This window comes from Drosophila serrata, unplaced genomic scaffold (genome assembly GCF_035046125.1).
Source record: "Drosophila serrata isolate PLE 108 unplaced genomic scaffold, ASM3504612v1 contig_276, whole genome shotgun sequence".
Taxonomy (NCBI): Eukaryota; Metazoa; Arthropoda; class Insecta; order Diptera; family Drosophilidae; genus Drosophila; species Drosophila serrata.
Window position 1 is genome coordinate 5,763,089 of NW_028257174.1, and position 25,219 is coordinate 5,788,307.

Here is a 25,219-nt window from a genome sequence, read left to right on the forward strand (position 1 = left end):
ACAAAACACCCTTGATAGGGACAGCAGAAACATCGATTGCCGGAAAAGACATCGATTACTTTGAAAATTCGAAAAATATCGATGCATCGATGTTTTCATCGAGACTTTGCGCACCCTAATGTTTTGCCAGCAATAAAAAAACAGAAATGACTTGGAGGGGCTGATTTGCCGAAATGTGCGCGCCAACCCACGAGAACGCCCAGTCCGACAAGTGATAAATAAATTTGCAACAAATTTCGCTCCGTTTCGCACACAATCGACACACACTCCTCCTCCCCCCGGGTCCAGACACATACACGCGCGCGCAAACATACAGACGCATAGTGAAAAAATTGCAATAGAAAAGGAAAAACGCGTCTGCAAGGAAATAGCCGTGCCCCGCGCTGCGTGCTGTGGGAAAATCGATCGATTTTCCTCCCTGGCCTGCAAAATTGATAGTCCGTAGTTTAGTGTGTTTCGGGATCTCTTTTATTTGAGTTTTTTTTTCGGTTTTTGCGGTGCAAAGTACGCACGCTAAGCGAGTGAGCGAGAGCGGTGAACCGGTGAAGAGAGGTGAAGAAACGCGAAGCAGCGGCAATTAGCAAGGCTTTGCGCTTATAAATACGTATATATATAAATATAATAATATATATTCCATATTAAAATCGCGAATATTAATGAAACAAAAACAAGGCGGCAGCATTGACAAAATTTTCTAATACAAAAATAAACCAAACAAATCGGCGCCGCTGGCAACAGAGCGACAGAGAGAGAGCGAGCAGAAGGAAGGGCGAGCGAGCAAGAGAGAGAGAGTGGGAGAGGCGCCAAAAAGGTTACGGAAAACAAGAACAAGAAGAAGCTGCTGTAACACCAACAATTTCTGAGAACGAGAGCGAGAGAGCAAGGCGTCTTGGGCGCGCGTCATCGATATTGTATCTTCAATTGTTTACACGACTGTCTCTGTTTGTAGTGTGTATCGTTTTTGCGGCACACCCAAGGCGGAAAACAGCTGCCACGCCTCCCCGCCTCCCTAAAAAAAAAAAAAAACAGCAACACCAACCTGCAACGAAGGAGAGCCCAGAAAAAGACACAGACAGGGAGCGAGAGTGCGAGCGAGAGAGAGCCTTTCCTTAACGAAAAAAACAAATTCGGACAGTTCTCTTCATCTTCCCACTTCCCGGCCTGGCATGGAAATAGTATGGTAAGTGGATTGGATTTTGGATTCCCATTCCCTATTGGAACAAATCGAATAAATCTAGTTAGCCACCCGCTAAACGCGACGCCCCCTCAGGCCTCGCTGTCCCTCCCTTGCCCTTGGGGCCTGCCTATTAGCACATTTCGGTTATTTGTTGTTTTTGTTGGCACGAAGGTTGCACATGTCCGCGCGCACTGGTGTGTGTGTGTAAGAGTACAGCAAGGGACAAAATGATAGCACTGAAAGAGAAATAACTGTAGAGTTACATTTTAAAATATTTTAAATAATTTTGGGTTAGTTTTTTCAATTCTTCCCAAACATTTATTTATTAAAAGAACTCTCAGTGGTATAACTTAATTTTAAAAAAGGAATTTTAACAGTGACCGGAATCGCCTTTGGCTCGCGTGTTTTTTAATTATTTCCCGTGTGGCATTGTGACCTGTTAGCTTGGAAAGTTACTCGGGGATCTCGTGACTTTCCTCCTGTGCCTTTAATATTCATAGCTAACGTGGAAAGTCCTTGAGCAAGGGTTTCCCCGCAATTTGGCCCCCTTTTAACCCGCCACTCGCCGTCCCTTGCAGGAGCAGGGTGTGTGCTTGTGTGTGTGTTTAAACCGTTATTCCAGCACTCCCTCGTACAGTCACCACACAAACACCACCGCACCCCATTACAGGATGTTTACGTGTGTATGAGTTCATTTCACTCTCTTCTATTCCCCCTCCTCCCCCACTTTCCAAGTTGGATGGATTCATTCTGGAAGAGAAATGAACGTAAACACCGAAGAACTGTTTCCTTTTGAGGCGGAAGTGATATAAATGTTTGGAACACGATCTGTACCCTGTCCAACCCTAATATTTACGTTACTTAATGCATGTTTTTGCTTACGTTTCGGTCTGAGAAAGATATAAGCGAAATATTATTGGAAAGGAAATTCCATGGATATATTATCTGATTCTTGATTACTATTTTAGCCATAAAAGATCGGTATTCTTTTTTGAAAAATTGTTATTCAGCGCTCCTTTTCGATTAGTCGAAATAATACTGCGGAATAATCTCAAAGATTGCTCTTTCAGAGTAACGACAGTTTAAAATAACATTTGTTTAGCATTCTACTCTTACGAAAAAAACAAAATACAGTTGATGCCGTTGCACTTTGTGAAAAGCTGATTCAGATAAGAATGAATGAGACTTGAGATCGTCAACAAAAATTTTAATAGCTAACTCGAGTTTATCTCAATTTAAACAACATAAACAAAAAGCATTACGGGAAAAGTTGTCAGTGGGGGTTAAGCTAAGGGTTACAGATAACCCCTAGGTGTTCCCAGTATCTATCTTCTTGGTACCAGGTATGCCATAGTCTACTCCAGCTAGCTCTTAATTCCCCTCCATTGATTTCATCCAAGGGGGCAGTGCATTTACAGGGCGACTTTTGCTTAAATTTAGGTAATTAACGATTGCTGATTGTGTGCTCTGGCGGCGCTTATCAATGCCCCCAGACACCGGCACAGACACAAAGACATAGGCACTGCACAAGCACATGCCGGTGTTTGCTCAACCCACTGCGATAAGCGTTTTTCTCTCCCGCTCTAACTAACTGACTTTCGTCTCTGATTCGGGAAACTAGCGCCCACCGCCCACTACTGTGTAGTTCGCTCTCACCTGAGGCGCGTGACACACACAAACACACCCATAAAGACAGACAGACGGCCGGGAAATGGACAAAAGACAGGAACAATAATAATGAGGCTAACGAACAGCCAAAAACTATCACCTAGTAATCCAGGAGTCGGCCTGGATGGAGTGTCCATCCTCCTCTGGCTTGACCTATGATGTCATTGTCGGGCAAAGTGACCCACTCAGAGCTCGACTCTGAGAGTCGTAAAACTTGTCCTTAATATTCCGTACACGTATCCATCGAGTTTTGTACAAATGGTTTTAGTTTATACATATATCCCAAAGTTTACGAGCTCCTTGAATATAGAAAGCTAAAGACTATTACCTGATAATTGGTATTAGTAAGTGTTTTGAGACACTTTCTGAATCCGCTAACTTTAATCAATTGGATTGAAACCACCTTTTATTAGGGAATACCAAATTAAGGATAGGAAATGTATAAATTTCCTCTGCTAGTGAGAGAGAGAGACCCCATTTTCCTTAGTTTTAATAGCTTTAGTAATGGAAAACTAATTAGTGTTCAATGTATATCCTTTATTCTAACACCATAACCTACTTTTATCCATTAATTGCTCATAAATCCTCATATGGGGGCCAGATATCTGGGTGTATTATATGGAAATGAAACGAAGCTATCGCACTCTACTGTCATAATGCCACTGAAAAAGACAAACACAGTGTGCTGACTGACTATACAACACTATCTATAACTACCATTATGGAATGCTCAGCTCATACGCTTATCTATTTGACCCATGACGACATTTTGGGAGAACCAGTGTACTTGGTAGCCCCGGGTACAGAACTCTGCCTGCTATCCTACGATGCCATTACTATGGAGCCAAGCCGAGTGCACACGCTCCAAATTAGTCACCTCCCCCATTTGTGACAGACCCAACAGTATTGTGAGTGCGGGGCGAGACTCGATACCCGCAATGTACTCACTATCTGCACTCGGCGTGTGATTCAAGTGATTCAAGAAGTGGTCGCTACGATTAAGACGTAATCGGGTGCGATAGTACACTGTCAGAAAGATGGTTGTAGTTAAAGTAGGAGCTAGTTAATAGAACAAGGAATAAAAATGAACATATATGAACAGCACCTTGAATAGTACAAAATAAGGGAGTGCTTAGTGCCTTAAAACCAGCTATAAACAATGCAAAAATCTTAACAATTTGTTGTGTGTTTATCATAATTACTTTAGGGCTTAGCACACCTTTGGTATGGAAATTGAGTTGAAATTGAAGAAGTACCAATTCCGCAGTTTAGTTTTTTTGAGCAGTGCTCAAAAGCCTTTAGTTTTCCGGGTGATAAGACCCCTTCTGGGTAATACGTAATAGATATAGCTGGACGGATGGTTATTTTTGGTGCACCAACCACTAACCATTGGGCCTGTTCTTCTCCCAATTCGAGTTGTGCCCTCCTCCACTGATTGCGTTCTCCGCTTGATAACGTATTTAATTTATTATTATGACGGGCACACACAGGCGCAACTCCGTGCCAATGGTGGGTACGGTACTCGCACCGGATACCGGCTGACTGGCTAGTGGGTACCGAGCACCTAGCACCAAGCACCGAGCACCGAGCACTGAGCACCGACTACCGAGTACTGGGCAGGTGTACCTGTCCGATTTGTACGGCGGGGAGCTTAGTGTACCGGCGACCGTCTTCGGAGCTCGAAGTACGAGAGGAAAATCAGAGCAGAAAACGCGAATAAACATCGAAAGAAATATCGGGAGTCGTGTCGGAAACGTACAAATAATACGATATACGAAATAAAGGAAAAATATATATTCAAACAAAAAATATACGAAATATACGAAATAGTAAATAAAAACAAAAATACGAAGGCGCTACCAACATGGACTGGTGAGCTCGATGGGAGGAGGAAGTGGGGGATGGCTAACCCGAAACAGTGCCCTGTAATTCATGACACCTGGAACGAGCCCCGTGAACTGGGGATTTCCCATTCATAGAGCACACGGCCGGTGACAACTACGGACTTTGACATTGACAGTGTATGTGAGTGCACTGCACAAAAAAAGAGCAACGCATGGAATGAAAATACATATAAACTTAAAGTGTTTCGATATGAATATGGAAATACAAGGTGCACGTGATGATTCACCTAGGGTTTTCAGAACGTAAAAACCATATTCTTATGGGATATAACCCCTATCAATCAACGAAAGGGGTTTCTCTGTCATTTCCATATTATTATTATTGTGACAACTTTGATAATATTGAGTTGAAAGTTTAGCCTTCAACTTCATACAATAATTAATATTCAGAGAATATTTTTGAAAATATTTAAAAAGGAAAAACTATATAATATTCAAGTTATAGTTATTTAGTTATTTTTTGTTTGGTGTCTGTGTCATATTGAGATCTCAATAGTTTGTTTATTTTTTTCTGTGTGCCTTTAATTGACGTCTAGGCCAACCTGGAGACGTGCTAATTAATGGACAAACCCCACTCTGGTTAATGTGGGGGAAAAAATAGTGAGAATAAGCCTATATGGCATATAAGAACGGGTACTATTAACTTGGAACTTGGAACTAATGGAAAACGCTTCCCCAAGTACCTCGATTCCAGTGTCCAAGTGCGTTGGTATGTGACTCAGGGCAGGTGCTCACTTGCCACTATCCGACAAGCTGCTAACTATTACCCGGCTGCGATTAGATTTACCTGCACTCGAAGCTTCACATTGCGTTGCCCCTCGTATTATATATTGTCCCCGGGAACAATGTGCCGCAGCGGCAATTAAACAGCCAGTAACCAGTATCAGCAATGGAATCGTGCACACCACAGTAGTTATCGTCTGAAAAACAAAAAAAAAAATTACAAAAAAACAAAAGGGAACATCGCTTTAATGACCTTTACAAGTGAGAAATATAAGTGCACTTCGGATAAGAGCAATCGTCTTTCAATAATCACTTTACAACAGCAATGATAAGATTCTTACCAATTTAATGGGATTTAAAAACGATATTCTGTAAAATTTCTGAAAAAATATTAGGAAATATTTGCTTTCTTTGAATCGATAATTATCGGTATTTTTATATGACAATTTTTTCGATAAATCAGAAGCCCAAAAACCTCATAGCTAAGCCAAAAATGCATCAATTTTTATTCGGAAAGCTGTTCTGTGTTCGTTTTTATTAGTTTAATAAATCTGCATACTCAATTTAACATTATTAATTTTTTTTTTGTAAAATTTTTTTGACAATTTTTGACAATATAACCCCTTAAAAAATGTTTCGAAATTTTTTTTCCTCCCAAACATAGCCAGATAGATTAGGCTGTTTATGCTTATCATGATATATACGATTTATAGGATCGCAAACGATTCCTTCACTGGGTTTTAGGCTTCTGACTAAAATCATAATACCCTGCAAGTGTATAAAGAGTATCAAAGAGTTTCAACCTCTAAAATGCCTAAAAAGTATTGAAAAATATTTTTATAAAATGCTTTAATAAAATAATAATTTGAATATGAAGGTGCTGTAACCCTCAAAATGTCTAATTCATATAGGAACACATATTTTTTTTAAATGTAAAGCTAATTAAAACTGTAACTTTAACTTTTAATATGACTTATAATTCGCAGAAATTACTTAACAAGGTCTAAAGGAAGCTAAACCCAAAATATCAAGGTGCTTCACGCATTGAAATAATTACAAATTAAAATCATTTAATATAATATGTAAATAATAAACCAAGGTTCATGACTAATTCAAGTATTAAGGTATTTCCAAGTACTGTTTACACTTTCGATTTTTGTTTTTTTGTTTTCTTATTTGCTTGTCTTTGTCCCCTAACCCATATTATTCACTGTATTCGATTTTGTGCACTGCCCTGCAATCGCTGAAGCGTTGCATTCATTTTCATTTTCTCGCAGTTGCGAAAAAAACAAAATAGAAAACAAAACAAACAAAGCACTAGACAATTGTGGAAATTATTGCACCGAAGGCAGTCTGTCCGATTTGCTGTTTATATAAGAGCGGACCGGTTATCGCCGGCGGTCCAAGTTCATTACGCCCCCAACGTCAACGGTTTCAGTTTCGGTTTCTGCTTCAGATTCAAATTCCCATTTGAATTTGAAATCAAATTCCGATTCAGAGGCAAAGGCAAAGGCAAAGGAACGGGCTATCATCAGAGGCTGACTGTCTGAGTCTCCGAGTCATCGAGTAACGCCCGGAATTGTCGTTGAACCCCGGTGTGATTCATTCGCTGTTTGCAATCTCGCTTGCGGATCACTTCGAATGATAAGGCTAAGACCAAGGGGAAGTCATTGGCATTGGCATCGGCATCGGCATCGGCTGTTCTGTGTGAGCTGGTTGGGATGGTATCGGATGGGTTTCGGTTTCAGAATCGGATTCTCCGATTCAGATTCGAGGGTGCGCTGCGGGATAAGAGGAGTGCTGACGTAGGGAACGGTCGGGCGTATCTAGGATTCCGCATTTGTCGAAGGCCGCCGCTTATCACAAGACGATTGCAAATAAAACATACTCGTACGTAACTCCACAAGCCGCATGGCTTACTCTCCAGGTGAAGAGCTTCTTATCGGGGCCAATAAAAGCGGGCCAAGTACGGTGGAAGTTGGCTAAGGAGAATAGGTATAAATATATGCCATTATTCCTTAGATATTCAATATAGAAACAACAGTTCTCCCAGCTTTAGAATCTCCTTGAAACCCCTTAAAGATATGCCCTAAATATCCCTTATATTTCGACAAGTGTAAACACTGCGATTACAACTTAAGGTCTTAACTTTGATAAGCTCGATACAAACACGAGTACGATTGTTTATTGCGAATAACCCCGACAAGGCATTTACTATGGCCACTTGAAGGCATTTGTTGGACTATAAATATATAGTTTATATATTGTATATAGGGACCACTCACATGAGCAAAGCCCACCACTTCAATCTACGAAGCATTGTCACTTGGACCCCTGCTATCAGGCACCTCTTGAGAGTTTCCAGGCTGTGCTCCTGGTTACTTGGGTGCCTACTGGTTGCCTAGGTCCCCTCCCGTTAATAGGAGACCCTCGGATAAATCGATAAGAGGGCGGTGCTAATGGGGCGTGTGTAATCTTTATGTCTCCCGCCCTCCTCCTCTCCAGTGGAAAACGCCCCAATAGGCCCGCATTTTATACTCTCACCACCATAATCAATTCCCCTACACTCCATAGCCATTCCTGGTGCGCCTATCTAAGTGAATGAACCAGCCGTAAACTACTGGGAACACACCCGCCGGAATTTATGGAAAATTTTTGCGGGCATTCCTGTCTGGTCTGCCTGGTCAGCTCAATCTTCTCGGGTCTCAAGTCCAATGCCGTGAAAGTGATTCACATATACATTGGAAATGTATCATTCCTTTGTACTTTCATTGTTATTATATTCCGATTTCGAGACCTGTATTGATCTCTTTACAAAATTTCTTCCAGTATTTAGGAGTGAACCTACATTTGTCCTCCGTTCTTTCCAATATTCAGCAGTGAACCCAATGTTCCTTCCAATATTCAGCAGTTAAACTGCCTTTGTCCTTTTTCCCAACATTCAGCAGTGAACCAGCATTTGTCCCTTTCGTTTCCAGTATTCTTTCCCATATTCAGCAGTGAACCAGCATTCATCACTTTCCTTTCCAGTATTCAGCAGTGAACCTGAACTTGTCCTTTCCTTTCCCGGCATTCATTTTGCTTTCCAGATATCAGCTCCTCCAATATTCAGCTGACACCAGCACATTTGTCACTTTCTGGGTGCTGTATTATATTACCCACCGTCTGTATAGTGTATTATTTATTAATTGACTTGTTTATACGAGATTGAGTTCTATTTTCTGTTGTGCCGAAACGCAGCTTGAGGTTTATTTGATTTTTCCGTGGAATTCTTTCGGCGTTCTCCGATTGCTACAGCATATTTTTCAAAGTTGATAAGCTTGTAGCAATTAAATAATAAATACGGGTCTGGAACGTAGGAATGCTTTTATTTCCAGCTGCCAAAAGAATGAAGAAAGAAAGCAAGTGTCAATCATGGTCAATATTGCGAAATGGATAATGCATACGTCTTTGGGGATATATATATTGATTAATGATTGATAATTAATGGGGCTGATAGCCTCCAGTCAGTTGGTAGAGAGTGGCGCTCTTATCACTAATTAGATTTCTCTCTCTCTCTCTCTGAAATGCACTCGAAACTGTCATTCAGAAACATTGCCTGATTTTATCTAAACATTTCCTGGTATCCCCAAGTATATTGCTCATTTCCCCCGCTTGCTCATTTTTCTTTTTTTAAATACTTCTAATCGCATCACGCTTAGTCATTATAAAAGGCCCAAGCAGAACCGTATGGAAACATTTTATATAACTTAGATATTGATTTAGATTTAGATGTATCCGTGTATAAATATAATTTATAATGATCGGCGGATGTTATCTGTATGGCAACCAAAAAATACTTGAACTTGCGACTCAACAAAAAACTAATCATTGACAGACGACGCGAGTCGAGCTAGAATTCAAATATTGAACAAAACAAGAGAAAGAGCAGAGGAGGCATTTTATAATCACATCGTTGGCCTTTGAACTATTCCAATTGCTTCACAATTATACGGGGGCCATATGTCAGTGTAATTGTTGTTGCCCCGGGAAGAATCTGTTTGGGAAATATTCATATGGGAGCACTATGCAACAACCAACTGGCGGTTATATGATGTATATGATCAATAGGTATATAGTTACGGACTGGCGGACACGCGATGCTGATATGATGATGATTAACATTACATATGGGTGTCCACAGTCACCAGTGGTTCAAGTTCTAATTTAATCATCCAATGGAACGAAATGCCACACAAAAAATATGGATCAAAAGGTTAGGAAAATTAACTCGGGACTAATTTAATTTTAATGCCAAATTACGCATCGTAGACTAGGAATTTTGAAATATTATAACTAGATTAAATAGGTTTGACTATATATAATATTTATTTAGAGGTAAGAACTCTCTTGTATATCATTTAGCAAGAAACAACTCCAGCCGAGTCAATTTAACCATGTCTATAGGTTCCTTGTTAAGCCAAGAGATTCGTAGAGATTCTTTATACAGAAACGAATGAATATGAATAATGAAGAATAATTCATTTTAAATCATTCCAAACTTATTTATTCTTCATTGGTTCAGATTTTGATTGCTAATAGAATTATATTTATATGACGACTTGTGGCAATTATTGGCTTTTTGACCTTAAAATAAAACCCTAAATATATTAATTTTATTCTATTATAAACAGATATTTTTATTTTCTAATTTTTTGGGTAAATCCAATCCACAGATTTCCCTGTTGATGTTGATCAAGAATATATATGGTTTATAGGGTCGAAAATGACTCATTCACTGTGTTGCAAGCTTCTGACTAAAAATATAATACCCTGTGATGGTATAAAAAGCTGTTTAACTATTTAAAATAATATTTGTTAGCTTTTCGTGAAATAAAATGAAAAACTCGGTGCTTTTGCGGACCAATTTATCTTTTTGTTTCCACTATTTTTGTTTTAATCTTCTCCTTTAATATATAACATTTAAAATCACACATAGAAAACTGCGGAAAAGTGTAAATCAAGCAATTCCTCAAATGAACTAACTTATTTGTGTACAAAATGAGTAATTCCATTGTTTCATTTGTTTTCGCAGAAATGTCTGACCAGGAACCAGAGCTGAGAGTCTCAAATGCAAGCAAGGCAACGCCAGCGGGAGTATCCAAGTCCACCAATAGCTGAAGTGAAAGTTGCTGCGGAATCGCCCCAGGAGCTGATAGAGGATCCCGTGCACTTATCAAGCCGGTGACTGGGTTAACTTCCGGTCCGTTTCGTTTCGTTTTTTAAGCACAAACCAAACCAAACCAAAACAAAACAAAATATATATAAAAAACATAAGGAAAACCATTACGAAGCCACTAGGAGATAGCAAGCAAGCAACAAGACTCATCCAGTCATCATTCAATCATCCAGTCATCCGGAACGAACGAACAAAATACGCGGGCCAGACGGATCTGTCGCAGCACAAGTCTACTTAAGGAAGGAATCGCTTGGACTATAGCCATTTAATATATATATATATACATATATATATTTTAAATAATTTAAACATCACACTACACACCACACACAACATACACACACCCGCAATCAGGATGAACTCCACCACAAAGCACCTGCTGCACTGCACACTGCTCATCACTGTGATAGTTACCTTCGAAGTATTCTCCGGCGGTATTAAGATCGACGAGAACTCGTTCACGATCGTCGATCCATGGACTGAGTACGGCCAGGTGGCCACCGTTCTGCTGTACTTACTGCGCTTTCTCACGCTCCTCACGCTGCCGCAGGTGTTGTTCAACTTCTGCGGCCTCGTCTTCTACAACGCCTTTCCCGAGAAGGTCGTCCTCAAGGGCAGCCCCCTATTGGCGCCCTTCATCTGCATCCGTGTGGTCACGCGCGGCGACTTCCCCGATTTGGTAAAGACAAATGTGCTGAGGAATATGAACACCTGCCTGGACACTGGATTGGAGAACTTTCTCATTGAGGTGGTCACCGATAAGGCGGTGAATCTATCGCAGCATCGTCGCATCCGTGAGATTGTTGTGCCCAAGGAGTATAAGACACGAACCGGAGCGTTATTCAAGTCGAGGGCCTTGCAATACTGTCTCGAGGACACGGTGAATGTGCTGAACGACAGCGATTGGATTGTCCATTTGGATGAGGAGACGCTGCTCACCGAGAACTCGGTCCGGGGCATTATCAATTTCGTCCTGGATGGCAAGCATCCGTTTGGCCAGGGCCTGATCACGTACGCCAACGAGAATGTGGTCAATTGGCTGACCACTCTGGCGGACAGCTTTCGGGTGTCGGACGATATGGGCAAGCTGCGTCTGCAGTTCAAGCTCTTCCACAAGCCCCTCTTCAGCTGGAAGGGTAGCTATGTAGTCACCCAGGTGGGTATTTCCCTAATGAGCCAGCGCACCTTGCCTATCACCTTTCGTTATGACAGCAACTAAGTCGCTGAAGAGAAACGAGCAACGAGCTCATAAACTTGTACATATATTTCTTGGTAAAAGCTATGTTTAACTTTGCGGCTTTAAGCCACAGACTAGATAATGTTTATTTATTATGAATTGTTGTAGTTAATACTCTTTTTCTTGTGAGTTTTGTTCCATATTCTTGTTAATAGTAAAATGCGTAATTCGTTTCTCTTCTTTAGACTCACTTTGCCGAATAACAAACATTCTGATGAGATGTATAAACATTTATTAATTATCTATTTTCCCCCAGGTCGGTGCCGAGCGTTCGGTGTCCTTTGACAACGGCATCGATGGCTCCGTGGCCGAGGACTGCTTCTTTGCAATGCGTGCCTTTAGCCAGGGCTATACCTTCAACTTCATCGAGGGCGAGATGTACGAGAAGTCACCGTTCACACTGCTGGACTTTCTGCAGCAACGCAAACGCTGGCTCCAGGGCATCCTGCTGGTGGTCCACTCCAAGATGATACCGCTCAAGCACAAGCTGCTGCTGGGCATCAGTGTCTACTCGTGGGTCACCATGCCCCTGTCCACGTCAAACATCATATTTGCCGCTCTGTATCCCATCCCGTGTCCCAATCTCGTGGACTTTGTGTGCGCCTTCATAGCGGCCATCAATATCTACATGTATGTGTTCGGAGTTATTAAGTCCTTCTCGCTGTACCGCTTTGGATTCATCCGGTTCCTGGCCTGCGTGCTGGGTGCCGTGTGCACGATACCCGTGAATGTGGTCATTGAGAATGTGGCCGTCATTTGGGGATTGGTTGGCAAGAAGCACAAGTTCTATGTGGTACAGAAGGATGTGCGCGTACTGGAGACTGTCTAAGTAATTGAGGAGATGGAGAGATATAGAGATGGAGTCATCATCATATCGCCGACTGCCGCCTGCCGCCGCCGCCGCCTCAGCCTCAGCCTCAGCAAACCAAATGAAACAAAAGAAAACAAAATAAGGAATCGCACAATTTTTGGCCAGGTTCTTCAGTGTGTTGCCCTGCACGTCACTCGCGTCTGATTGATTTATTTTATTTGTACATTTCCTAAGCATAAGATTCACCCACACCGCCACCACACCCCCCAAAAACACGCCGCACACACCACACTCTCTGCACACACACCACTAGCGCATCTAATTGTTGTTTCGTTCTAAATCCGCTCATCGTTCATAATATTGCCAAAAACAAAAGTAAGGAAAATAATTAATTATAAAATGGAAAAGAAATCAAAGAAAATAAGAAAAGATGAGGGCCTGAAATGCCCGAAAGAACAAATGTTATAGACAAATGTGTTGAGACGAGATCGATCTATGTATGAAAATGCACGCACTACTCACGCACACAAAAAGAAAACCAACACACAACAAACACACACCACAGCCACAACAAACGATAAATACGAAATACGAAAACATCCAACATTTAGAAACAAAACAAACCAGAAAGGAAAAGAACTCTCCATTAAGTGTAACTTTCATTATTATTTTTTTGTATAGTCTGTAGTGAAGAATGCGCTATATTTATATATGAATATGAATATTGTATGTATATTGTGTAGATTTATTATTACTATTACTATATTATTATTATTTAAAACTCGTGTACATTAATGTATTGTAAATTTATAATCTGTTGAAAATATTATTCACACCAAAAGCAAAGAAACGATAAAACAAAATGAGAAAAGAAATCCAATGTACTTACCTGTGCAAATTATCGATATGTACTTCACTCACTCGCCATCACAGCCAAGATGCAATTATTGCAATTATTCCGCTGCACTCCTTGAGTGTGCTTGAATAATTGTGATTTGTGAAAGAGGAGAGGAGACCTCGACTGTCGAATTTCTCTGTTCTTTAATTTCGTACTGAACTCTATGTTTTATTTATGTATTGTTTTTGTTACAATTCCCTCTTTTTTTTGTATTGTCCGTCTTTCTGTTTGACTGTTATTGGTGCTTTGAGAACCACACCATGCCCACCACCCCCAAACAAAAAGTGCAAAACACTTGCATTGCTATCACCTCGTAAATCCCAAAACGGCGAAAAGGATGTCGCCCAAAAATACACTACACACACACACACACACACACACAAACACATTAAACTGTTATGAAAAAAGAACCAAATACAAAAACAATAATAAAATGTCGAAAATCAAATCAAGTGTTATTTTCTAAAGCGGTGGGAATGCACTGCATACAATATAAGTCTGTCTCACTCGTAATCATGACGGAAAATGTATTACTTCTTTTGGGTAAAAGCTTAAAGTGTCTAGTAATTATTAAATTAAAATATTAAAACAATATGGTATACATATATAACAGCTTAAGTCCGCCTTTATTAAGATCCAATAATAATTCAGTGAAGTACATTAAAATGTTTTGTGTAAGTTTGTGATACTTGCTGCCCAGATGGGGCATGCATAGATTTAGGATCTGTAGGTCAGCTCCATGATGGCGTCGACTATGTCGTTGTTGTTCTTTAGGGCCATAATGGCCCTTGGGCGAGTCGTATTCGCATGCGTTATCACAAGCTTAATGTCCTCCTCATCGATGCCAGTGGCGTCTATCTCCTCGTTCTCATCGATGCCAGTGGCGTCTATCTCCTCGTTCTCATCGAAGGAACCAATCGAGGTGTTGGAGTCCTTGCTCTTGATACCAAAACTTTTCATGGAGGCCCAGAACTTTTCGGGGGTCAACTTGTGCTTCTTGGTCGGATCCTCGACTTTGGCCTCTCCGAAGACGATATAGGTGTCGGTTAGTGGATTCTTGTACACATCCGGGTTGTTGATCACGAACAGAATGTTCTTCGACTTGCGTATGGTCACACGGTGGACGTCCGGGATCTGCTTGAGGCCGAGCTTAAGAATGATCTTCCTGGCCTTCTGCTCGCCGCGCGCCTGCTTCGCTTTGGAACACACCTTGATGGGCTGACAGGTGTCACCGCCTCCCAGGTGGTTCATGAATCCTTCTACAATGTCCTCCAGTTCGGGCATGCAGTCGTCAGAGTCTGTATCGCTACCGAGATCCTCAAAGCGCACTTCCTCGGGCTTCGCCTCCGCAGGGCGGGAGGGCGTGGTTTTATTCTTGTTTTTCTTTTTATTCGGCTTAGGCGTATTTATCAGCTTAGTCACAAGATTTACGGGAAAAATTGATGACTCTGCAGAAAAATTTTGAATCAAGATTCGGAGTAAACAAAAATTTGTTTACATTAATTTCTGCATGGCCGACGAGATTCTCTTTCTCGGATACAGACAAGAGAAAATATGAAAAGGGGAGATTCACCTTCAATAGAAACTGTCAATCACGCTAATACACGAAGCCCGAACAACGATCACAGCTCAACTCCTTTAAGCTTTTGCAATTAGTGGCCAAAATTGAAAAATGTTGGCCTCCTCAGTGTGACTGGATGTCAGCGCGGGCAATTGTAGAGGTACCGATATGGGTTATCGGTTGCGGTGGAGAAAAATCGATGCATCGATATTTTTACATCCCATATTTTGAGATTATTAAATAAGTAAAGTAAAGTGTATATTTACATATATTTTTACTGTGAAGGGTATTCTATTTTATATTTTTATTATAATTTAGACAATCATTTTGCAACGCAGTAGAGGAATCATTTGCTCCAGTATAATGTCGATAACTATTTCTTTATATATTTTGTTTATTATTATTTTATTATCGGTACAGTTCAAAATATTAAAAGATAAGTCAAATGAATAATAAAGGTAGAACTTGTCTTTTAAATTTTAAATACTAAATAAATTTGAATATATATATCGTCCATATTTAAAGAAATCTAAACCTGAAGTCGTATAGCAAACACCCAACGCATAATTGTTTTGACTTTTAATTGAAGGCGGAATTATTATTGTTATATTTATAATTCTTAATACTTGTAAACCTTCTGATTTCCTTTATAATACTTAAATATTAGTAATACGAATTATTTAAAAAGTTGAGCATTAAAAATGGTTGCGTTCAGCAACACAAGATGAACAAGGATCACTGTTTTCATACGATAGTTCTGTTGATTGTCACCGAGCGATCTGGCAACGCGGTATTTCATATAATGCCCATGCACGGTGTCACCACTATGCTATCGGTGCTATCGATATTATTGTTGGTTTTGAAAGATTGTTAATTTATTTGTCGTTTATTTCTAAAGATTTGTCTACTAATTGCCATTCTGCCCGACTTTGAATACGGTTGAGAGCAACAATGATCGACATAAAGCAGCTGAAGAACAGCGCCGGCTACGGCAACGGGTTCGCAGTCGTGGACGCCACCAAGTCTACGATCTTGGATGTGCTGACGCGCACCGAACGCTTCCACCTTCAATAGAAACTACCAATCAAGCTATACACGAAGCCCGAACAACGATCACAGCTCAACTCCTTTAAGCTTTTGCAATTAGTGGCCAAAATTGAAAAATGGTGGCCTCCTCAGTGTGTGTGTGGATGTCAGCGCGGGCAATTGTAGAGGTACCGATATGGGTTATCGGTTGCGGTGGAGAAAAATCGATGCATCGATATTTTTACATCCCATATTTTGAGATTATTGAATAAGTAAAGTAAAGTGTATATTTACATATATTTTTACTGTGAAGGGTATTCTATTTTATATTTTTATTATAATTTAGACAATCATTTTGCAACGCAGTAGAGGAATCATTTGCTCCAGTATAATGTCGATAACCATTTCTTTTTATATTTTGTTTATTATTATTTTATTATCGGTACAGTTCAAAATATTAAAAGATAAGTCAAATGAATAATAAAAGTAGAACTTGTCTTTTAAATTTTAAATACTAAATAAATTTGAATATATATATCGTCCATATTTAAAGAAATCTAAACCTGAAGTCGTATAGCAAACACCCAACGCATAATTGTTTTGACTTTTAATTGAAGGCGGAATTATTATTGTTATATTTATAATTCTTAATACTTGTAAACCTTCTGATTTCCTTTATAATACTTAAATATTAGTAATACGAATTATTTAAAAAGTTGAGCATTAAAAATGGTTGCGTTCAGCAACACAAGATGAACAAGGATCACTGTTTTCATACGATAGTTCTGTTGATTGTCACCGAGCGATCTGGCAACGCGGTATTTCATATAATGCCCATGCACGGTGTCACCACTATGCTATCGGTGCTATCGATATTATTGTTGGTTTTGAAAGATTGTTAATTTATTTGTCGTTTATTTCTAAAGATTTGTCTACTAATTGCCATTCTGCCCGACTTTGAATACGGTTGAGAGCAACAATGATCGACATAAAGCAGCTGAAGAACAGCGCCGGCTACGGCAACGGGTTCGCAGTCGTGGACGCCACCAAATCTACGATCTTGGATGTGCTGACGCGCACCGAACGCTTCCACCTTCAATAGAAACTACCAATCAAGCTATACACGAAGCCCGAACAACGATCACAGCTCAACTCCTTTAAGCTTTTGCAATTAGTGGCCAAAATTGAAAAATGGTGGCCTCCTCAGTGTGTGTGTGGATGTCAGCGAGGGCAATTGTAGAGGTACCGATATGGGTTATCGGTTGCGGTGGAGAAAAATCGATGCATCGATATTTTTACATCCCATAGTTTGAGATTATTGAATAAGTAAAGTAAAGTGTATATTTACATATATGTTTACTGTGAAGGGTATTCTATTTTATATTTTTATTATAATTTAGACAATCATTTTGCAACGCAGTAGAGGAATCATTTGCTCCAGTATAATGTCGATAACCATTTCTTTTTATATTTTGTTTATTATTATTTTATTATCGGTACAGTTCAAAATATTAAAAGATAAGTCAAATGAATAATAAAGGTAGAACTTGTCTTTTAAATTTTAAATACTAAATAAATTTGAATATATATATCGTCCATATTTAAAGAAATCTAAACCTGAAGTCGTATAGCAAACACCCAACGCATAATTGTTTTGACTTTTAATTGAAGGCGGAATTATTATTGTTATATTTATAATTCTTAATACTTGTAAACCTTCTGATTTCCTTTATAATACTTAAATATTAGTAATACGAATTATTTAAAAAGTTGAGCATTAAAAATGGTTGCGTTCAGCAACACAAGATGAACAAGGATCACTGTTTTCATACGATAGTTCTGTTGATTGTCACCGAGCGATCTGGCAACGCGGTATTTCATATAATGCCCATGCACGGTGTCACCACTATGCTATCGGTGCTATCGATATTATTGTTGGTTTTGAAAGATTGTTAATTTATTTGTCGTTTATTTCTAAAGATTTGTCTACTAATTGCCATTCTGCCCGACTTTGAATACGGTTGAGAGCAACAATGATCGACATAAAGCAGCTGAAGAACAGCGCCGGCTACGGCAACGGGTTCGCAGTCGTGGACGCCACCAAGTCTACGATCTTGGATGTGCTGACGCGCACCGAACGCTTCCACCTTCAATAGAAACTACCAATCAAGCTATACACGAAGCCCGAACAACGATCACAGCTCAACTCCTTTAAGCTTTTGCAATTAGTGGCCAAAATTGAAAAATGGTGGCCTCCTCAGTGTGTGTGTGGATGTCAGCGCGCGCAATTGTAGAGGTACCGATATGGGTTATCGGTCGCGGTGGAGAAAAATCGATGCATCGATATTTTTACATCCCATAGTTTGAGATTATTGAATAAGTAAAGTAAAGTGTATATTTACATATATGTTTACTGTGAAGGGTATTCTATTTTTATTTTTATTGTAATTTAGACAATAATTTTGCAACGCAGTAGAGGATTCATTTTCGCCCGTATAATGTCGATAAATATATCTTTTTATATTCTGTTTATTATTATTTTATTAACAAGATTTTTAATTGATAAATTATCGGTACAGTTCAAAATATTAAGAGATTGTTCAAATTAATAATAAAGGTAGAACTTGTTTCTTAAATTTTAAATACTAAATAAATTTGAATATATATATAGTCCATATTTTTAGAAAACTAAACCTAAAGTCGTATAGCAAACACCCAACGCATAATCGTTTTGACTTTTAATTGAAAGCGGAATTATTATTGTTATATTTATAATTTCTAATATTTGTAAACCTTCTGACGTCTTTTATAATACTTTAATATTAGTAATACGAATTATTTAAAAAGTTGTGCATTAAAAATTGTTGCGTTCAGCAACACAAGAAGAACACGGATCACTGTTTACATACGATAGTTCTGCTGATTGTCACCGCGATCTGGCAACGCGGTATTTCATATAATGCCCATGCACGGTGTCACCACTATGCTATCGGTGCTATCGGTATTATTGTTGGTTTTGAAAGATTGTAAATTTATTTGTCGTTTATTTCTAAAGATTTGTCTAGTAATTGCCATTCTGCCCGACTTTGAATACGGTTGAGAGCAACAATGAACGACATAAAGCAGCTGCAGAACAGCCTCGGCTACGGCAACGGGTTCGCAGTCGTGGACGCCACCAAATCTACAATCTTGGATGTGCTGACGCGCACCGAACGCTTCCAGGTGAACGTCCGGCGACACATCGACGACAACTACACAGAGTTTATGCCCAACCACACCACGCCGGGAGTCTTCCTCGATCAGATTGGCTCGCTGAAGCGTGAGGTTGACGATCTGCTGGACAAGGGCGCCAGCGAGGGATTAGAGGCCCTGGATGAGGCGAATGCCAAGATGGCGGCCAGTAGACGCCAGCTCCGCGAGATCCTACTGGGCCTGGAGGTCAGCGACCACATCCTGAAGGTGGACGAGGTATTTCACTCGATGGAGGATGCCAAAAGCTGCAACGATTACATGCTTCTCCAGGATCTGCTCAATCGCCTGCGGGGGCTCATCTACGGCGACGAGCCTGATGCTGCCAAAGCGCCAGCGGCAACGACATTAGCACCCGAGGTTCGGCGCATATTCCAGGAGCTCGAATGCTACGGCACCATGAAGGTCAAGTATCTCGTGCAGGCCCATTTGCTGCAGCAGAATCTGCAGGAGCGCTTCGATCGACTGGTCCAGCTGCAGTGCAAATCCTTCCCAACCTCGCGCTGTGTCACACTGCAGGTCAGCCGAGACGAGGCCCAGCTCCAGGACATCGTGCAGGCGGTCTTCCAGAAGCGCTACAGCCCCAACCGCCTTTGTGATTTCCTGCTGGAGAACTGCATAGAGCCGCTGATCCTGCGACCGGTAATGGTCGAGTATACCGAGGCCACCGAGGGCCAGGGCCACGACCAGTTGTCCCTCTCCTACTCCACCAAGGAGCCAAGCGCAACGCAGCTGCGTCCAAACTACAAAGACGTCCTAGCCCATTTTCGGCTGCTGTTCCAAACGCTGGGCGGCATCAACATCAGTGTGTCCAGCGACCAGCATGTGTTCAGTATCATCGGGGAACATGTGAAGGATAGGATGCTGAAGCTGCTGGTGGACGAGTGCCTTAAGGCGGCCGTGCCCGAGACCATGGAGGAGTATCAGTCGTCCACGCTGTGTGAGGATGTCACCAACTTTGAGCAGTTTCTGGCCGACGTCTACCTGATTTATCCTGCTCAGGATCGTGCCCTGGCCCTGTTTGTGGAGAAGTACCCGACCTACTATCGAAATCGCCTGCTTCGTCGCGTTCTGGAGACTGCGCGCGACATCGTTCAGCGCGACCTGCAGGACATGATGCTGGTGGCGCCTAACAATGGTCCCACCGAAGTGGCCGCCAATCCCCTGCTCTTTCCCCGCTGCATGATCTCCAAGAGTGCACAGGTAAGTGGGTGGCAATTGATACCTTTTGGATTTGCATTTTGAGGCATTTCTTTATTCCCCTTCTAATTTTCCTTTCCCCTGCAGGACTATGTCAAGCTGATGGAGCGCATATTGCGTCAGAACGTTAATGTGGAGTCCGAGAGCGGCAATCCGCTGTGTGATATCAACGCCAGCCTGCTCCAAACATACATCGACCAGGTGCCGCTGGTGCATCGCAAGCTGCTCGAAAGCATTCCACAGCAATCGGCGCTGTTCCACAACAACTGCATGTTCCTTACCCACTGGGTGGCGCAGCAGGCCAACAGGGACTTCAAGAGTCTGCCGGCGCTGACCAAGTCACTGCAGGCCACCGGTCAGCGTTACTTGAGGGTGCAGATCGACTACCAGATCTCCATTTTAAAAGAGATCATGGACGGCTTTGAGTTCCAAAGCCAGCACACCCTGGGCACGGGCCCCCTGAAAATGGTGCGTCAGTGTCTGCGGCAGCTGGATCTGCTTAAGAATGTGTGGGCTAATGTGCTGCCGGAGACGGTGTACAATGCCACCTTTTGTGAACTTATCAATGCCTTAGCCGCGGAGCTCATACAACGTGTGTTTACGCTGCGCGACATATCCGCCACCATGGCCACAGAGCTGAGCGATCTAATCGATGTTGTCCTGGAGCGTGGACCGACCCTCTTCCCCGAGCCGCACGAAGTGCTGCAGGTAAGTCTATGGATGAAGCTGCAGCAGCTGAAGACCATCATGAACGCCTCGCTGAAGGAGATCACGGAGCTGTGGTGCAACGGCGCCGGACCGTTGACCGCCAATTACAAGTCGGACGAGGTTCGTCACCTTATTAGGGCGCTGTTCCAGGACACAAGCCGCCGAGTTCAGGCAATGGCAAAGATCTCCTAGACGCACAGCTAGGGATGTAGGTAGCAATTAGTATGTAAAGGATTGCCCATAAATTTTGTAAATATTATTACTACTTTTATTAGCCGAGAATATATGAATATACAGGTTTACCACAACGTGGCATCAATGCCAAATAGAACACATCTTTACGGGCGACTCCAAAGGCGTGAATGCACGGCTTGTCGTCCCAATTAGTTATTAGCCTCGTGTCGAGCTTGAAGGAGGAGCGGATACAGCTGTTCCGACAGCAGTCGATGGTCGCGGCCATGGGTGACGGTCAGAATGCGCTGCGCCTCCTCCAGATGATGACGGGCCTCCTTGGCGTGCTGCTCGTATAGCTGGATTTTGCCCAGCTTCATGTGCAACAGGCCCAGCAGCGGATTCCAGGCCCCATGATACTTCAGGAAGCCGGGCAGAAGGCGCTGGCCGTAGTCCAAGGCATCTGTCCACTTGCCCACATCAATGGCAGCCTCAAAGGCAGCATCCAGAGTCTTGACGTGCCACACATTCAGGGGATGAAGCACGCCCGTCTGTTTATTCAGACACACTTTGCAAACATCGAAGTCTGGAGGAGATTTGAGATGGTTAATTACATTCTTTGATAACTAGTTCTTGTACACTCACAGGCCACATCCTTCATGGACTCCAGATTGTGCCGGGTGAGGGCCATTGCCTCGTTGTAGGCGTTCCTCAACTTGGGACTGATGCCTGCATCGCAACGCTGGCAGTTCGTGCGCTCCACATTGATGCCGACACCACAGTTGCGATTTGGACAAAGGGCTGCCGTCATTTCGCGGGACTCCTTCGCATCCGTGCACTTGCTGCACACGCAGAGGAAGTAGTAGTGGTCCTTGAGGTCCTGCCGCCGCTGCTCAGGCGTGTTGAGCAGATCGATGTAGCTAATGAAGATCTTGGACCAGTCCAGACACTCCATATCCTCGATGGCATGGACATGCAGCTCGCTGCCCTCGAAGGTGGCCACCGCATTCGGCTGGCAGCTGTGATCCGTGATGGAGACGCCCAAGTAGATGGCCGTGGCAATGGAGTTCATCTCGGCGTCCAACACGTTGAATCCGTTGGTGATTAGCTGCAAGGAAGGAGAGGAAATGAGAAGGGGGGACATACTGTGCGCAACAGCTGTCGGAGAATGTGAACCGTATAGCCCATCCTCGTTGCCTGGCAGAACGCCAGAGCGACAGAGGAGAGGCATTGATTGCTATCCAATTTGGGCGATCAGGAGCGGCTGCAGGGCATACGTATGTGACTTGTACATCTATGCTTCCACCGAAAGTCCGCTCCTGACCGTGCCTGCGCGTGCACAGGTGTCTTGCCACTTACTCGACCGTAGATGCTCATCAGTTCCGTCTTGTTTGGCACCGTGCTGGGACTCTCGGCCATCATGTCCTCGAGAACGGCGTGCAGCGAGTCCAAGTGCTCCAGCCGCATCGGATCATTCTTGATCTCGGCATAATCTGGAATGATAGAAAGAGGAGGATGTTATCTGGGGGAATCGTGCGTCTCGTTCGGTCTACTCACGCGACATCAGGTCCCGGAACTTGCGAGAACCATGCTCCGTGTAGTAGCCCCGGATGAGATCGCCGCCATGCTCCAGACGCAGGATCAGGCGGCACAGCATGCGAGCGGCATCGGGCACAATACGAGGATGGACTTTCTTCAGAAATGGACACTCGTGCTTGTGCTGACCCCAAGCCTGTGACTGGCAGGCCCGGTTGCAGTATGACACATAGCGACAGTTGGAGCACTTGAGCACCTTGGTCCTGCGAGGAAGATAGAGAAGCTTGAAACGTGTCAGAAACTTGCGGACTGGCCGAACTTACGCCTCCAGGCAGTTGTCGCATCGCTCCAGACGATACTTGGACTTCAACACAAAGGCGAATGGCTTCTCGGTGAGGATCCGCTGTCCACGCTTAATCTGCGGGACAGCAGGACTCTTTGCCGCCTTCGAAGATGAGCTGCTGGCCATGGGCATGTGACGCTTCTCCATTCCGTTGCTATTCCTCCCTCTTTGGGCTACCGGACTTTCGCCTGGGGGCCCGTCACACGGGCGACTGAAATGAGCGCACACCTGAAGCTCAAAAATATTGTTTCAAACGCTTTTGAATATTTTGCGGCATCTACTTTTTCTATTTTTAGCCACCGAATAGGAAAACAAACACAATTTACGCAAATCGCTTGACCAAACCACAAACACACACAGAAAAAACACGAAATGCAAAACAACAACAAAAACAGAACACACGGTTTCTGTTTTTATTTGGTGTCAGAGTTGCCAGGCCTGCGATATTCATACAAATGGGCAGGGCTGCCAACGTAGGCGGTCAATTTAAAAATGTTTATTTATTAAAATTTAGCTTAAATAAAAAAGAATAATGGTATCCCTAAGCTCTTATATAAGCTTACAGTTTTCTCCTATGGCATTCACTCTATTTGGATCAATTTAAAACATTTTTATTAAATCGCACACGATATTTATAATATCAGTTAGTAAAAATTGCCCCAGGACCGCTGAAAATGCATGAAGCAGCTCTTAAATTAAGCATATTGACTGCCTTCTGATACCAGGCAAACATAAACAGCAGGCAGCAACCCAACAGCAGAACAAGTCTGCTAATAACGGATCTTTTCTCCCTTCCAAATCAATTTCCAGTGCACTAGGCAAATTGCTTAACCCTCTACCGCATACAAGGGCATATATGGCCGTCCATTTTTAATAATATTTTGTTGTCATAAAACGGCACTTACGCTTAGCTATTAATTTATGAAAAACCTTTGGAAGCCATTATCTTTATCCGCCAAACCACGCCTACTATTAATTTGACCTAAATAAATACATATTTACATGCATGAAATATTTTTTGCAATTACACCTACACACCTGCAGTATAGGGTTAAATTGATCTGAATTCGTCTGCTGTTAACCCTCTACCGCATACGAGGCGATATATGGCCGTTCATTTTAAATAATATTTTATTCTCATAAAACGGCAGATACGCTAAGCTATTAATTTATGTTAAGCCTTTGGAAGCAATCATCTTTATCCGCCGAACCACGCCTACTATTAATTTTACCTAAATAAATACATATTTAGATACAACAAATATTTTGCTCAGTTATTTTCATGCACTTGCAGTGTAGGGTTAAATTGCTCGCAGTTTATAACGGATTTCTATCACTTTCCAGGATATTTCCCCTCCCATGATTAAGTCAGGCGTTTGGCTGCTTGCTAAATGTTGTGCGTTCCTAGTGTAAAAATATCGTGTTTGAACAAATTTGTTAGTCGAATTTCGATAATTTGGGGCGTAATTGTTGTTGTATTTGTTATTTTCTGTTTCTAATGTGCGCTTTAGCTTAATAAATTCAACCATCGTAAGACGACTGTACACCAGGCAAACATAAACAGCAGGCAGCAACCCAGCAGCAGAACATGCCTGCTAATAACGGATCTTCTCTCCCTCTTCTCACTCTCTCTTCTCAATTTCCAGTGCATTAGGCTACTTGCTTAACCCTCTACCGCATACAAGGCGATATATGGCCGTTCATTTTCAATATAATTTTATTCTCATAAAACGGCATATACGCTAAGCTATTAATTTATGTTAAACCTTTGTAAGCCCTCATCTTGATC

At 42.1% G+C, this 25,219-nt stretch overlaps 3 protein-coding genes, 1 long non-coding RNA gene and 1 pseudogene across 8 annotated transcripts; 2 read left to right on the forward strand and 3 right to left on the reverse strand.

Moving 5' to 3' along the window:
* Nucleotides 1-76: 76 nt before the first annotated feature.
* Nucleotides 77-14,084, forward strand: egh (beta-1,4-mannosyltransferase egh). Of its 4 annotated transcripts, none has more exons than XM_020947089.2 (3): nucleotides 77-1,180; nucleotides 10,547-11,846; nucleotides 12,184-14,084. In XM_020947089.2, exons 2-3 carry the CDS (start codon nucleotides 11,046-11,048, stop codon nucleotides 12,754-12,756), a joined length of 1,374 nt encoding a protein of 457 aa, XP_020802748.1. In that variant the 5' UTR covers nucleotides 77-1,180; nucleotides 10,547-11,045; the 3' UTR covers nucleotides 12,757-14,084. The 4 variants fall into 4 exon arrangements, with proteins under 4 accessions (XP_020802748.1, XP_020802749.1, XP_086691868.1 ...); XM_020947090.2 differs by lacking the exon at nucleotides 77-1,180 and adding an exon at nucleotides 1,832-4,717; XM_086835742.1 differs by lacking the exon at nucleotides 77-1,180 and adding an exon at nucleotides 4,792-5,733.
* LOC147643241 (uncharacterized) lies at nucleotides 785-2,201 on the reverse strand. Its single transcript, XR_015272322.1, has 2 exons — nucleotides 2,060-2,201; nucleotides 785-1,927 (listed from the first exon to the last, which is right to left on the reverse strand). It is a non-coding gene; the product is annotated as an uncharacterized LOC147643241 (long non-coding RNA).
* Nucleotides 14,085-14,235: 151 nt separating the features above from the next.
* LOC110179523 (nascent polypeptide-associated complex subunit alpha pseudogene) lies at nucleotides 14,236-15,328 on the reverse strand (annotated as a pseudogene). The gene has a single exon (XR_015272321.1). The product of XR_015272321.1 is annotated as a nascent polypeptide-associated complex subunit alpha pseudogene (transcript).
* A 3,841-nt stretch (nucleotides 15,329-19,169) lies between these two features.
* Zw10 (Zeste-white 10 kinetochore protein) lies at nucleotides 19,170-21,688 on the forward strand. The gene is made up of 2 exons (XM_020947086.2): nucleotides 19,170-20,675; nucleotides 20,760-21,688. The coding sequence occupies exons 1-2, from the start codon at nucleotides 19,332-19,334 to the stop codon at nucleotides 21,570-21,572; spliced, it is 2,157 nt and encodes a 718-aa protein (XP_020802745.2). The 5' UTR covers nucleotides 19,170-19,331; the 3' UTR covers nucleotides 21,573-21,688.
* On the reverse strand, nucleotides 21,626-23,843 carry Smyd3 (SET and MYND domain containing, class 3). Its single transcript, XM_086835757.1, has 6 exons — nucleotides 23,712-23,843; nucleotides 23,411-23,658; nucleotides 23,109-23,350; nucleotides 22,911-23,044; nucleotides 22,197-22,659; nucleotides 21,626-22,137 (listed from the first exon to the last, which is right to left on the reverse strand). The coding sequence occupies exons 2-6, from the start codon at nucleotides 23,575-23,577 to the stop codon at nucleotides 21,764-21,766; spliced, it is 1,380 nt and encodes a 459-aa protein (XP_086691883.1). The 5' UTR covers nucleotides 23,578-23,658; nucleotides 23,712-23,843; the 3' UTR covers nucleotides 21,626-21,763.
* Between the last annotated feature and the right edge of the window lie 1,376 nt (nucleotides 23,844-25,219).